This window comes from Myotis brandtii, unplaced genomic scaffold, assembly GCF_000412655.1.
Source record: "Myotis brandtii unplaced genomic scaffold, ASM41265v1 scaffold105, whole genome shotgun sequence".
Classification (NCBI taxonomy): domain Eukaryota; kingdom Metazoa; phylum Chordata; class Mammalia; order Chiroptera; family Vespertilionidae; genus Myotis; species Myotis brandtii.
Window position 1 is genome coordinate 1448775 of NW_005353538.1, and position 15562 is coordinate 1464336.

The following is a 15562-nucleotide window of genomic DNA, read 5'->3' on the forward strand; positions in this document are numbered from 1 at the left end:
ATCTCCACCCGGTGTGCTTATTGCGGGCAAGCGGGGAGGGCGCCTCCAGCTGGGCGTTAAAAGCCTGCGAGGCTGGGGATGTAGAGCCGGGAGGGAGGGGTCTGCGCCGCGAGAACCTGAATAGGTTGAGCTGGGGATCGATCCCCAGCCTGCAGGCCCCGGGGCCGCCTCCATACCCCCAGCTGAGATGGAGTTCGCGGGAAGGTCACGCAGCCTCCCTGGACTCCCGCACAGGCACAGCGCACAGCTTGTAACATTACAGCCCGGGCGGCGGATTCGGGAAGGAGAGGGAGGGCCGGGGAGCAGGTTGCAGTCAGCTCGCGTCCTCTGGAGGGTGCCCCGCGCGTCTCCAGAGAAGGTCCAGGCCTCCTGGTGCTGAAAGCCGGCGTCCCTCCACCACGGAAATGTTCGTGCGGAGCGACCGGTGGGGTGGGGGGCAGAGAAAGGGCAGGCGACCGGCCAGCTCCGACTCCCCCCAACTCTTCCCGCATCGATCGTCGTTGCAACCGCGCAGAATGGAGCCCAGATGGTTTGCAAAGCGCGCGCACAGAACCAGAGGCCCTGGTTACGTCGCTGGTTCACTAGGTGCAAAAAGGGTGGGGGTCGTGACAGAGTCTCTTGAACGGCAGCCCCCAGACGCCGCTAAGGGGGACATTAGCACCCTGTAGTGGAAGGTTTCGCCATTGCAATAGTTTGGGTGAGGCGCTGGGGGTCTTGCCTCAGGGTAGCTGCTCTGATCGGTTACAGACCGATGACCACGTGGATTCCCTCCAGCGTCCGGATTGTTCGCTCTCTCGCTGATTTTTCTTTTGTATTTGCCCCCCCCCCTTAATATGTAAAACGTCTGCAGAGGTAACAGGCAGGGGGCCGAGTGGCAGGATTTATATAACTATGTCGACAGGGTTTCTCTCGGTCCTGCACCCTGAGAAAACCAGCCAGCGCGGCTCTGAGTAGCCTTCCTCCCAGCACACCTCCGCCGGGCAGGGCGGGGCTCTGCAGGTCTGGGGGCAGCAGGGAGAAAGCCTGAGATTGTGTGAATCTCCAGACTCAGTCCTCTAGGCATAAAAACTTAAGAAGTCATCTAGTTTGTCTCTTTGCCTCTAGACTAGTCCAAAAGGAGCCAGAGCAAATCAGGATTGGGTTTATGGTTGCTGCTTTTAAGGCAGAAAAAATAACATTTGTTGAGTTCTGCCAGCATAAGTGGTTTATAGGCATTCAGTGCTCACCAACCCTCTGAGATAATTCTGATTTTATGAATAGGGAAACTGAGGCTTAGAGTAACACCCAAGGTCACACAATAAGCAGCAGGACCAAAACTCATTGGGTCTAGCACCAATATCCATTCACCATACTGCTGACCCCAAAAAGGCATACTATGCTGCCACACCGACTAGGATTACTACCATCAAAAAAGCAAAACAAGCCCGGCCGGGTGCTCCGCGTTGACCTATGAACCAGGAGGTCACAGTTTGATTCTGGTCAGGGCACATGCCAGGGTTGTGGGCTCCATTCCCAGGGGGGGGCCATTAGGAGCAGCCAATCAATGATTCTCTTTCATCATCAATGTTTCTCTCTCTCCCTCTCCCTTCCTCTCTGAAATCAATAAAAATATTTTTATTTTTAAAAAAAGCAAAACAAGAGCTGGTGAAGATGTGGAGAAATCGGAATGCTTGGGAGTGTTGGTGGAGATGGAAAATGGTACAGCTGCTATGGAAAACAAGCAGTAATGCAGGGCCTCAGAAAATTTAAAATAAAGTTACCATGTGATCTAGGAATCCACTTCTGAGTATATGCCCAGCAGAACTGAAAGCAGGCTCTCAAAGAGGTATTTGTACAACCATGTTCATGGCAGCAGGATTCACAATAGTTAAAACATAGGAGCAACCCAGGTGCCCATTGACCAATGGATGGCTTAGTATAATGTGTTATACAATGAACAGTTCAGCCTTAAAAAGGAAAGAAATTCTGCAATATATTACCACATGGATGAACCTTGAGAACATTATGCTAAGTGAAATAAACCAGTCACAAAAAGACAAATACTGGGTGATTTCACTTACATGAGGTCTTAGAGCAGTCAAAATCACGGAGGCAGAAACCGTAATGGTGGTTGCCAGGGGCTAGGGCAAGTTTGGAGAGTTATTGTTTAATGAGTATAGAGTTTCAGATTTACAAAATGAAAAGAGTTATAGAGACAGCCCTAGTCAGTTTGGCTCAGTGGATAGCATGTTGGCCTGCAGACTGAAGGGTCCAGGGTTCAATTCCAGTTAAGGGCACATGTCCAGGTTGTGGGCTCGCTCTCATCACTGATGTTTCTATCTCTCCCTCTCCCTTCCTCTCTGAAAGAAATTTTTAAAAATTTATATTTTAAAAACCTGTTAGTTAAAAAAAATGTATAGATGGTTGTGATGGCCACACAATAATGTGAATACTTTTTTAAAAAGACATTCTGTGCCTTACTCATAAGGTACCTTAAACTACATGTGCTTTATTTTTTAAATTTTAATTCCATTTCTTTTTCTTGAATACCTAATATAGTCTATTCCAGTGATGGCGAACCTATGACACGCATGTCAGAGGTGACGCGCGAACTCATTTTTTTGGTTGATTTTTCTTTGTTAAATGGCATTTAAATATATAAAATAAATATCAAAAATATAAATCTGTTTTACTATGGTTGCAAATATCAAAAAATTTCTATATGTGACACGGCACCAGAGTTAAGTTAGGGTTTTGCAAAATGCTGACACGCCGAGCTCAAAAGGTTCACCATCACTGTCCTAGACTCTTGAGATGGCATTTGAGAAAAACTTAACTCTTTCTTGAATCTACTTGGTGACACAGAGAGGCTCTGAGGCTGACTGGATTGGAAAATTTCTATATATGACACGGCACCAGAGTTAAGTTAGGGTTTTTCAAAATGCTGACACGCCGAGCTCAAAAGGTTCGCCATCACTGGACTCTATTCGGTTAAAAATGTAAAGGAATTAAAGTTTGACTCCAATCTTGTTCTGAATGACCCTCCCCTCCCCCAGTCATATTTTACCCTTTCTTGGGGGCAACTAATGTTATCAGCCTCCTGTATATTCTTCTAGAGATAGCCGGTGCCTATTCAAGCAAATACATACAGAAGTTTTTCCATAAATGAAATAATATTGAACCTACTTCCTGGATCTTTCTTGGAAATCATTCGTACCGGTACTCAGCATTCCCTGCGTGGGACAGACAGCAGCAGAGTCTATGGAACCAGTTCTCGATTGGTAGGCACTTAAGTAGTTTCCAAACATTTGCTGTTTTAAACAATGCTGGCCCTAGCCGGTTTGCCCAGTGGATAGAGCTTTGGCCTGCGGGCTGAAGAGTCCCAGGTTTGATTCTGGTCAAGGGCACATGCCCGGATTGCGGTGTGCAGGAGGCAGCCAATCCATGATTCTCTCTCATCATTGGTCTTTCTTTCTTTCTTTCTTTCTTTCTTTCTTTCTTTCTTTCTTTCTTTCTTTCTTTCTTTTTAATTCTCACCTGAGAATATTTTTTCCATTGATTTTTAGGGAGAGTGGAAGAGAGAGGGAGAGACAGAGAGAAACATCGATGTGAGAGAAACACATCAATTGGTTGCCACCTGCATGAGCCCTGACCAGGCTTTGGGCCTGAGGAGGAGCCTGCAGCCAAGGTACGTGCCCTTGACCGCAATCGAACCCAGGACCCTTTGGTCTGCAGGCCGGCGCTCTATCCACTGAGCCAAACTGGCTAGGTCTCATCATTGATGTTTCTGTCTCTCTCTCCCTCTCTTAAATTAATAGAAATATTTTTTAAATAAAATAAATAGTAAACAATGCTGCAGTGCATAACCTTGAATATATATAATTTAGCAAATTCATCTGTAGTACCCATTTCTGGAGTGGAATTGTGAGGGATGCACATTTGAGTTTTGATAGATGTTGACTAGTTGTTCCCTGTAAAGCTTGTACGACTTCAGACCCCAGCAGTGTTTCAGTGCCTCTTTCCCCAAACTTCCCCCCAAAAAGATTTTTTTAGCTTCTTGAGCTTTGCCAGCCATATTTTAATTTTTTTCAAATGACAAGAGGATACGTTTAAGAAGGGAACCCCAAATTTTGCCCCTTTCTGCAAACTCACGAATTACTTCTGGTTTGAAGGGACCTCTATATGTTCATTCCCTCTTCCCCTCCCTGGAAAGACATCTCATGGCAAACCAGTATTGTGGTGGCATTAACGTGGGCGCAGTCACAAATCTGGGCTTGAATCACAGGGCCGATAATTGTAGCTATGTAGTCTTCAACCAAGCACCTTGGCTCCTTCTGCTCCTCATTTGCAAAAATAAGGATATTAGTAGAAACTTCATAGGATTATTATGAAGATTGAATGACATAATCTAAGCAGAATGTCTTCTCACTCAGGTAGAAACACTTACCACCCAGGGATTTCCATAGTCACTGGCCAAGATACCTGCTCTCAGACCGTCCGTTTCCTTTCTCCAAACAGGGGGAAACATAGCGTTAGGAATCCCAAACATCCCCCTGCTGAGGAAATGCGGTGGCTGTCACTTCAACTTCCCCATAGGAAGGCGCGGTCGCCCCTGAAGAGAGTGCTGCTCCAGTTCTTCGGTGCTGCTTTTTCGTGGGGAAGGAAGGGCCACCCCACTATTCTTCTCCAAAGGCACCCCTTCCATTAGGTAAGCACTGGCTGCATTTGCTACTGCCCTGAACCCGTGGGCGTGTGCTTCTGCCCTCCCACGGAATTAGGTGTAGCTCTACCTGTGACTAAAAGGACTGTAAATACTCGTCCCAACGTGGACAGCTGGGGGCAGTCCTGGTCAAAGGCAAAGACGCAATGGTTTGGGGGCCATGAGCCCCTGCAGAGCAGGCCCTGTGTGTCACGGGTCCCTGGGCCCCCGGTGCCGGTAGCATCTGTTCCAGCACAGGGAATGTCTGCAGGGTAAATGACCCTCCCAGCTGCACTCTGGGACCTTGAGATTCATACCCAAGGGGTCTTGTTTTGTCAGAGGACTTGGCAATCACATAGGCTGGGCTGGTTTGTTTTTGTTTGTTTGTTTTGTTTTCACATTTTATTTAAAATCAGTTAAATTGTCTCCATGAAATTATACCAATGAGCAAAATTCACATCTCTCAAAGAGAAAAATGACAGGAATAATTATTATTTGATTATTACTGTTTCACCTGGTACAAGCTTGAAGGAAATGTTGCACTAAAGCATTTCCTTTCTCTCTCTTTCTAGTTATCTGTAAATTGTACTCTTAGCCCAGCTGGTGTGGCTCAGTGGTTGCGTGTCGAACCATGAACCATAAACCAGGAGGTCATGTTTTGATCCTGGTCAGGGCACATGCCCGGGTTTCCCACTTAATCCCCAGTAGGGGACATGCAGGAGGCAGCCAATCGAGAGATGTTGATGTTTCTCTCTCTCTCTCCCTCTCCCTTCCTCTCTCTAAAATCAATAAGAAACATTAAATTGTACTCTTAGAGTAGTCCTTGTCATCCACCTCTGTGCCTGGTGGTTTTCTGTCCTTTTACTTATTGAACATTAACTCTGTGCCAGTTATTATGTTGGAGCTGGAGATGCCAAGGTGCTGTCACAAACGCTCACAGAAACATGAGAAAGAGAAGGGCTTTGAGAAACAGAGTACTTCATTGTGGCTTAAACATAAGGTGCATGTGGGAAAGCGTCAAACGATGTGGCCAGGCCCTGACCGGTTTGGCTCAGTGGATAGAGCGTCGGTCTGTGGACTGAAGGGTCCCAGGTTGGTTGGGGGCACATCCCCAGTAGGGGGTGTGCAGGAAGCAGCTGATTGATGTTTCTCTTTCATTGATGTTTCTAGCTCTCTATCCCTCTCCCTTCCTCTCTGTAAAAAAAAAAAAAAAAAATCAATACAATATATTAAAAAAAGAAAAAAAGATGTGGCCAGATCATATTAAGGAATTTGAATTTGATCCTAGAAAGGCAGGGAAAAAACTGAAAGATTTCAAACAGGGATTGATGATGGGATTTGTGCCACATCACTGTGGCAACTAAGCATAAGAAAGCAGGCTGATGGTAAGACTAGAGGCAGAAAATGCAGGTAGGATATGTCTGACCACCCCCATATGCAGTGGTCCAAATGCTGGGTGCAGGGGCCGTGAAGACGTAGGAATGAAGACGGCTTTCAGAGATACTTAGCAGCTGGAATGACTTTTGGTGTCCATTTAGATGTGGGACTTTTCTCAAGTTGCCAGCTGGGGTCGATCAAGCAGTTGGTGATATCACCAACTACAAAAAGGACAACAAGAAGAAGATGTTTTCCTTGGGAAATGATGAGTTAGGTTTTGAAACAGTTGAGTTTGAGGCGCCTGTGAGATCTGCAAGTGGAACTGTCTAATGGGCACCTGTATAGATTGGACTGGAGCCCAGAAGAAAAGGCTAAAAATATAGATCTGGGACTTGGAAACAGAGATATGGTAGTTGAAACTCTTACCAGTGTTGGGGTTCTTGGGTTCCCCAATAGAGAAATCAAGAGGGCCCTAGCTAGTTTGGCTCAGTGGGTAGAGCGTCAGCCTGAGGACTGAAGGGTCCCAGGTTTGATTCTGGCCAAGGGCATATGCCCAGGTTGCGGGCTCGATCCCCAGTAGGGGGTGTGCAGGAGGCAGCCAATCAATGATTCTCTCTCATTATTGATGTTTCTATCTCTCTCCCTCCCCCATCCTCTCTGAAATCAATAAAGATGTATTTTTTTAAAAAAAAGAAATCAAGAGGAACCCCCAGAGAATTTTCCAGATAGATTTTATTGAGCTATACTCGAGCACCAGGGAGGCAGCACAGAGGGATGGAAGGTCCTCTGAACTGGCTCCTGGGCTGGCTTTGCTTGGCTGCTTTTATAAGCTGGGATGAAGCAGGCTTGCACAAAACAAGCAGGCTTGTGAAGGGCTCAGGGAGTGGAATTTTCTATGTCAGGGTGGAGTTACTTCCTCCTTCTGTCAGGTTGCTTGGCAACTAAATGCATACTGGTGCTGTTGGGGCAAGATGGCAGTGTTGCTTATTATCGAAAACCCAGGAAAGTCTAATAGGGGCCAAATCTTGACCAACTGTGCATGCAAAACTGTGGTTTCCACATCTTCTGGCCACCTGGTCTTAACTTGGCTTCCTGGTCACCCAGTATTTTTCCATTCCCTGACCCACGTCCCTATACTGTCTCAAAACCATGGGCATGAATAAGGCCACAGAGAAAGAGTGTGTGTAGTACACAGAGGCCAAGGAGTCAAGAACAGAACCAGTAGAAACCCAGGTCTATTGGGTGGGCTAACAAAAAGGAGCCAATGAAGGGGCAAGAAACGGGGCAAGAGGGAAACCAAAGGAGAGAGAGTTTCAGACAGAGGAGCTGTCAGCAAGGTCACATGTAACAGGGAGGTCGAGAAGCAGAAGGACTGAAGAGTGTTCCTCATAGTCCTGGGGAGTCACAGAAGGTCTCAGCAAGAGAAGTTGCTGGGAAAGGTGGTCGGAAGTCAGCATGTTCTTGGCTGCGGGGAAATGGAGAGGGCAAGGGAAGAAAGTGGAGTCAACTCTTCGAGAAGCTCAGCTGTAAAGGGGGAGAGAAGGACTTTAGCTGGAGCCCCAACATATGGTTAAGACTTTTCATTTTTAAGCTATGTTTTGATTATTATAAAAATAATAGCCTGACTGGCATGGCTCAATAGTTGAGTGTCGACCTATGAACCAGGAGGTCATGGTTCGATTCCCAGTCAGGGCACATGCCTGGGTTGCGGGCTCGATCCCCAGTAGAGGTTGTGCAGGAGGCAGCTGATTAATGATTCTCTCTCATCATTGATGTTTCTATCTCTTCCTCTCCCTTCCTCTCTGAACTCAATAAAAACACATTTTAAAAAATAATAAATGCAAGGTAAAAATTTTTAAGAATGAAAGAATATAAAATAAAAAGGTAATCACTGGAAAATTTGTTATCTAATATTTCAGAAGATAAACAAGCACATATATAGACATATATAACATATATGTCCATATATGGACACACATAACATAGACATATATGTCTATATATGGATGTAGGCACACATGTTTTCTTTACTCAATGTGATGGTGCCTGACCCTTCCATCTTTTTTCACTTAAATTAGTCCTGGAAGTCTTTCCACGTCTTTCTGATCTTGTCTCTTGCCTCTCTCTCTCCCCTTCATTGTGTTCTACTGCTTTGAGCTCCTTTCAGTTCCTGGAACACACCAGGCACACGCACCCCTTACGGCTTTTGCACTTGCTGTTTCCTCTGCCTGGACACCCTTTGCGCAAATATCCACATAGATGACTCTCTACTTAAATGGTCGCCTCCTCCGAGAGGCTGCCCCTGTGATTCATGAGGCCTTACCTTGCTCCATTCTCCTCCACAGCCCGATCATCATCCACCTGCTGACCTGCTCCATGAGGGAAGGACTCTGCTTCTCTGCGCCACATCCAGAGCCTAGGACAGCACCAGACCCTCACAGGATTCAGGCCTATAGAGCTGGCACAGCATCAGGCCTATAGAGCTGGCACACTTAGTGTAGTATTATGATCAACAACATGGTGAGTAAGAATACAGGCTCATGCCCTGACCGGTTTGGCTCAGTGGATAGAGCGTCAGCCTGCCGACTCAAGGGTCCCAGGTTCAATTCCAGTCAAGGGCATGTACCATGGTTGTGGGCATATCCCTGGTGGGGAGTGGGCAGGAGGCAGCCAAATGATGTTTCACTCTCAAATCAATGTTTCTCTCTCTTCCTCTCCCTTCCTCTCTTTCCAAAAATCAGTTAAAAGATAAACTTTAAAAAATTAGTCCAGCATAGACACTGACCTAAAACAAGATACAACTAAATACTTGGACTGTTCCTATCAGTTCATATTTTCTGTAGCTCTCTCTTCTGTTACAAATCGTGAGAATGGGAAATTCTAATCCCCTTTCAACTATTCAAAGAAGCGATGTTACTGATAACTCAATTGTCTTTCAGTGCCAAACCAAACAGAGATTCTCTTGAAATCTGATCTTACATCCCCGATCTTTAAAAAGATTTTTCTAAGTACCTTAGGTTTAGTTTTTCAGAAGACCAAACTGATAGATGTAGTTTGTGTTCATATATATATACATATACATACACACACATACACATACTAGAGGCCTGGTGCACAAAATTTGTGCATGGGGGAGGATTCCCACACCCTCTCTAATCCAGGACCCCACTCGGGATGTCTGACTGCCGGTTTAGGGATCGGGCCTAAACCGGCAGTCAGACATCCCTCTCACAATCCAGGACCACTGGCTCCTAACCACTCACCTGCCTGCCTGCCTAATGCCCCCAACAGCCCTCCCCTGCCAGCCTGATCGCTCCTAACTGCCTCTGCCTTGGCCCCCACCGTCATGGCTTTGTCCGGAAGGAAGTCAGATGTCCAGAAGATGGCCGGTTGACCCGGTCTAATTAGCATATTACCTTTTCATTAGTATAGATAAACAAAGAGTGCAAGCTCAAACTGCTTGAGTTCTAGTCTTTATTTCTCTGTAGGTGTGTTTACTGGGGTGCGTGAATCATTTTCTCTCTGTAAAACAGGGTCATACTAGTGCCTAACTCCCTGGGTTGCTGTGAGGCTCAGTGTGTGATGTGTGGACATACGGAACATGGTTACTGTAACAAGTGCTCTTTGCCACCGTATTGGGAGTATTCTAGAAAAGCGTCCTCCAACATGAGTGACGCCCCCTCCCAGGTCCTCTTCCCTCCTTTGATTACTTCTCGGCTTCCTTTCCCTGCCCTTCACCCCATAACCCTGGTTGCCTTCTCCTAGAGCAGTGGTTGGCAAACTGCGGCTCGCGAGCCACATGCGGCTCTTTGGCCCCTTGAGTGTGGCCACGAAGTTTCAATCGCACTGTACGTGCGCGCCCGCACGTGCTAGTTTGTGGAAGAGCCGCACTCAAGGGGCCGCAGTTTGCTGACCACTGCCCTAGAGTGAACTCTTGGTTTTCACTGCCCCCGGGCTAAAGAGGCCGCAACTGCTGCCCCAAAAGCGCCACCCCTGGGGCCCGGACTCTCACATCCTAGTCAGGTTATCTGACGCCCTGAATGGTGGCTAGGCTTCCTCGAGGGCAGGGGGAGTTTCTTGTTCACCTTTATCTCTGCTTCTTAGGGATCATGCTCTTGGTAGTTACACTTTGCAGGTGCTCACAGTCTGGCGAAGGGAAGCAGGCGATGCGTACGTTGCTGTAATAAGGCAGCTGGTGGCCAGTGCTCTGTCAGGAGGATAAAGACAGCAGGGGGCTGGGAACGGCTGAGTGCTATTTCCCTGCAGGGCTGGGGCATGTCCGGCCCGGGGACGTATACGGCCCGAGAAATCATTGGGGGTGACTTAATTACTAGTAAATGCTTGACCAAATATAGCAGGCAAATTTTTTTAATATATATTTTTATTGATTTCAGAGAGGAAGGGAGAGGGAGAGAGGGATAGAAACATTAATGATGACAGAGAATCATTGGGCGTGCCTTCCGAACGCCCCCTCTTGGGGATCAAACCCACAACCTGGGCGTGAGCTCGGACGGGGAATTGAACGGTAACCTCCTGGTTCATGGGTTGACGCTCAATCACTGAGTCACACAGGCTGGGCTTCATTCTTCTTAAGCAAACTCATCTAATAATCAAGGTCCCAGTCACCCTCTACGTGCTTGCGACTTCCATATTTACGTCTCTGGCACTAACCACTCTTCTTAATTTTAGACACATAAAATCAATACTCTGCTGGGCATCCTCACTTGTATATCTTTAAACTGAATTCCTCTTTTAAAAAAAATATTTTTATTGATTTCAGAGAGGAAGGGAGAGGGAGAGAGAGAGAAACGTCAATGATGAGAGAGAATCATTAATTGGCTGCCTCCTGCATGCCCCACACTGGGGATTGTGTCCGCAACCTGGGCATGTATCCTTGATAGGAATCAAACCTGGGACCCTTCAGTCCACAGTCCAACGCTCTATCCACTGAGCCAAACTGGTTAGGGCACCCAATTATATTTTTGCATTGATTTTTAGAGATAGTGGAGGGGAGGGGGAGTGACACAGAGAGAGAAACATCTATGTGAGATACACATCGATTGGTTGCCTTCCGCCTGTGCTCTGACCAGGGCTAGGATAGAGCCTGCAACCTCGAGTTACGTGCCCTTGATCTGAATTGAATCTGAGACCTTTCAGTCTGCAGGTCGATGCACTAACCACTGAGCATACCAGCCAGGGCTAAAAGCTACATTTATTAATGTCTCTCATTTGTGAAGTTATATGAGCTTCTGATATCAAGTTTAAAAACTGAGAACTTGAGTGGGGGAAGACTAGAGGGTAAAGGATGCTCAAATATGTAGCAACAAAAGGAGCCTAGATGTGGGTAGTAAGCACACACAGTATAGAGATATTGTATTCTAAAGTTGTACACCTGAAATTTATATAATGTTATTATCCAATGTCACCCCCAATAAATTTTTTGTTGTTGTTGTTAATCCTCACCCAAATATATTTTTCCCATTGATTTTTAGACAGAGTGGAAAGGAGGGGAAGAGACAGAGAGAGAAACATCAATGTGAGAGAGACACATCGATTGGTTGCCTCCCACACGCACACCAGGGATTGAGCCTGCAACCAAGATACACGCCCTTGACTGGAATTGAACCTGGGACCCTTCAGTCTGCAGGTCGATGCCCCAACCACTGAGCCAAACTGGCTAGGGCACCACTAGTATATTTAATTTTTAAAAATTGAGAATTCCTTTTGAAACATTATAGATAGAGACTGGGTAGTTAAATGATCACTGATTAATGTACCTTTTAAGCTGTTTAGGATTAGGTGTTAGCCTCTCCTCTTTAGCCTTCGGCTCTTCTCTATTCTGAGCCATCTCTATTAACATCTAACCAATCCTGTTGCTTAAAAAACAAGGAAATATCAAGGTTCTGATGTAGATTATACCTTAGGAATCGCTTGGTTCTGCTAAAGTTGAAATGTTGTGTCTTACAGGTGGGTTAGAGCTCAGGTGTAAGTTTCTGAATAAAAGCATAAAAAGCAAACTGTCTCCCTTCCCCACCCATCCCGCACAGTGCGGTGCCACCCCAAACAGCTGAGGTTAGAGAACCCAGTTAGGGAGGAAACGGGAATAAGTCTCACAGGCCAGTCCTCCACCTGATTCACTGGTTTTATTTCATTTCATTTTGCACTGAAAAGTGAAGAAAGTAACATTTTTTAAAATCCTCACCTGAGGACATGCCTAGAGAGAGGGGAAGAGAGAGAGAGAGAGAGAGAGAGAGAGAGAGAGAGAGATCAGTTACCTCCCGCATGTGTCTAGACCAGGGATCAAACCCTGCAACCCAGGTATGTGCCCTGACTGAGAATCGAACCCACAACCTTTTGCTCAATCAGCTGGGCCACTCTGGCTGGGCTATATCTATACTAATAAAAGAGTAATGTGCTAATTAGACCGGACGTCTTCTGGGTGTCCATCCAGACAAAGCCATAGCGGCTGCCAAGGCCAAGGGCCGGCAGCACGGGAGAGGGAGAAAAGCTGCCCGCCCCTGCATGAATTTCATGCACCGGGCCTCTAGTATTGTGTTAAAAGAGAAAAATACTGGGCTTTGTTGCTGATTTGTGCTCTTGAGACTGCTGCACATAACGTTGGAAGGTTATCCATGTTTGTAGGCAGCTTTCTTCTGGAATGAGTGGATGGGGGTCAGATGGTGATGGTAAAGCCAACAAACTCAAGAGTCCCAAACCCAGGGCCACTGGGCACCAGTTTTTACCTTCCGTGCAGTGCGGGTGAAATTTGGAGGCTTGGGTAAGGTGGAAATTAGTACCCCAATATAGTAGTAACGTGGGTATCATATAATAATGCATATTTCTACTAGCACATTCAAGACAGATGAAACCATAACAGGGTTCAAGTAATGGTCAAAATATCACTCCTGCCCATCTGGTGTGGCTCAGTGGTTGAGTGTCGACCTATGAACCAGGAGGTCATGGTTCAATCCTGGTCAGGGCACATGCTCAGGTTGTGGGCTTCATCCCAGTAGGAGACATGCAGGAGGCAGCTGATCAATGATCCTCTGTCATCATTTTTTTTTTTTTTTTGAGCAGAGAAGTAATATGATCTTAGTTATATTTTTAAAAAATTTTTATTGTTACCCTAGCCAGTGGTCGGCAAACTGCGGCTCACGAGCCACATGCGGCTCTTTGGCCCCTTGAGTGTGGCCACGAAGTTTCAATTGCACTGTACGTGCGCGCCCGCACGTGGTATTTTGTGGAAGAGCCACACTCAGTGGGCCGCAGTTTGCCCACCACTGCCCTAGCCAATTGGGCTCAGTGGATAGAGTGTTAGTCAGCAAACTGAAGAGTCTCAGGTTCGATTCCAGTCAAGGGCACATACCTTGGTTGCAGGCTTCTCTCATATCAATGTTTCTCTATCTCTGTCTCTCCCTCTTCTCTTGCATTCTGTCTAAAAATCAATGGAAAAATATCCTCGGGTAGCCAGAACCAGTTTGGCTCAGTGGATAGAGCGTTGGCCTGCGGACTCAAGGGTCCCGGGTTCGATTCCGGTCAAGGGCATGTACCTTGGTTGCAGGCACATCCCCAGTGGGGGGCGTGCAGGAGGCAGCTGATCGATGTTTCTCTCTCATCGATGTTTCTGGCTCTCTATCCCTCTCCCTTCCTCTCTGTGAAAAATCAGTAAAATATATTTTTTTAAAAAAATATCCTCGGGTAACAACAACAACAAAAAGAACAACAGAATCTTTATTGTTGAAAGTATTGCATATCTCTCCTTTTTCCCCACATTGACCCCGTCTAAGCCACCCCTGCCTCCAACCCCAGGCTTTCACCACCCTATTGTCTGTGTCCATGGGTTATACATAGATGCTTACAAGTTCTTTGGTTGATCACTTCCCACCCACCAACCCTTCCCCATCTTCCCTCTGAGGTTCTGCATTCTGTTCTATGCTTTTATGTCTCCAGATCTATTTTATTCATCAGTTTATTTTGTTCGTTAGATTCCACATATGAGTGAGATCATGTGATATTTGTCTTTCTCCAACTGGCTTATTTTCCTTCCTTCATTTTGAAGTCTATTTTGTCAGATATGAGTATTGCTACCCCAGCTTTTTTTCCCTTTCTATTTGCATGGAATTTTTCCCCCCATCCCTTCACTTTCATCCTGTGTGTGTGTCTTTTGTTCTGAGGTGGGTCTCTGGTAGACAGAATATAGTTGGGTCATGTTTTTGTATCCATTCAGCCCCTTTATGTCTTTGGATCAATAATAACCTATGTTTACATTTAAGTTTATTATTGACTAGAGGCCGGTGCATGGATTTGTGCGTGGGTGGGGTCCCTCAGCCTGGCCTGCGCCCTCTCGCAATCTGGGAACCCTCGGGGATGTCGGACTGTCAGGCTTTGGCCCCATCAGGGCCTGCGGGGATCGGGCCGAAACCCAGCAGTATAACATCCCTCCGAAGGATGTAGCAGTCTGAAGCGGCAGGTGGCTGGGGAGGAGCCACAGCGGGACCGGGAGGAGCCCCATTGCTGCTCCTCCTGTCCCACTGCACCTGCCTCACTTGCTGCTGGTAGTGCCGTCATGGAGGCTGGAGAGGCTCCCGCCATCGCAGCTGCGCTCTCCAGCTGTGAGACCAGCTTCTGGCTGAGCAGAGCTCCCGCTGTGGGAGTGCACTGACCACCAGGGGGCAGCTTCTGCATTGAGCATCTGCCCCCTGGTGGTCAGTGTGTGTCATAGCGACCGGTTGACCAGTCGTTCTGGTCATTCGGTCATAATGGTCGCTTAGGCTTTTATATATATATATAGACTGGGGGTCCAGTGCATGAATTTGTGTACCTTGAAAGGAACTGTGGGCCATGAGGCTGCGGTGGGCACAGGGGCAGGTCTTGGCCCATACTCTGTGCCCCCGCCTGGCCTCTCCTGCCGTGGCCCCCAGTCCCTTGTCTGCCAGCAGCCCCGCTCCCACTGCCGCCGCTCCCACACACTGACAGCGCCGGCCCCACTTGCACCTGCTGATGGTGCGGAGCGACTGGGGCTGGCGCCAGCAGTGGGTGTGAGCGGCAGCTGCTGCCCTGATAGCCCCTCAGGAGAAGGGGGAGGTGGAGAAGCCCTCAGGGGCGATTGGAGCCAGCAGCCGCTGCTCGCATCCACTGAGAATACCGAGCATTTGGGGCTGGCGCCAGGTGCCAGCAGCGAGTGCGAGTGGTGGCTCTGGTGCCCCACCTTGGTCTGTCACCCCTACTCACCTGCTCCACCATCCCGATGTGGGACACCCACCATATTCTGCACTCTGCCACCTGCTGCTGATAGCCACCATGTTCTGCATGCACCCCTGGTGGTCAGCACACATTATAGCGACCTGTTGTTCTGTTGTTCTGCCGTTTGGTCTACTTGCATATTAGGGTTTTATATATATAGATAGGTATTTATTGCCATTTAAAAAATATTTTTTTTATTGATTTCAGGGAAAAAGGGAAAGAGAGAGAGAGAGAGACAGAGAGAGAGAAACATTAATGACTAGA

General features: G+C 47.2%; 1 protein-coding gene across 1 annotated transcript in view; it reads right to left on the reverse strand.

The window, feature by feature from the left end:
• Window positions 1–15298, reverse strand: part of KMT2A (lysine (K)-specific methyltransferase 2A) — a 117991-nt gene extending 102693 nt beyond the window's left edge. The window contains 1 exon segment of the mRNA XM_014539975.1: window positions 15287–15298. Coding sequence (XP_014395461.1) covers window positions 15287–15298 — 12 coding nt within the window.
• Between the last annotated feature and the right edge of the window lie 264 nt (window positions 15299–15562).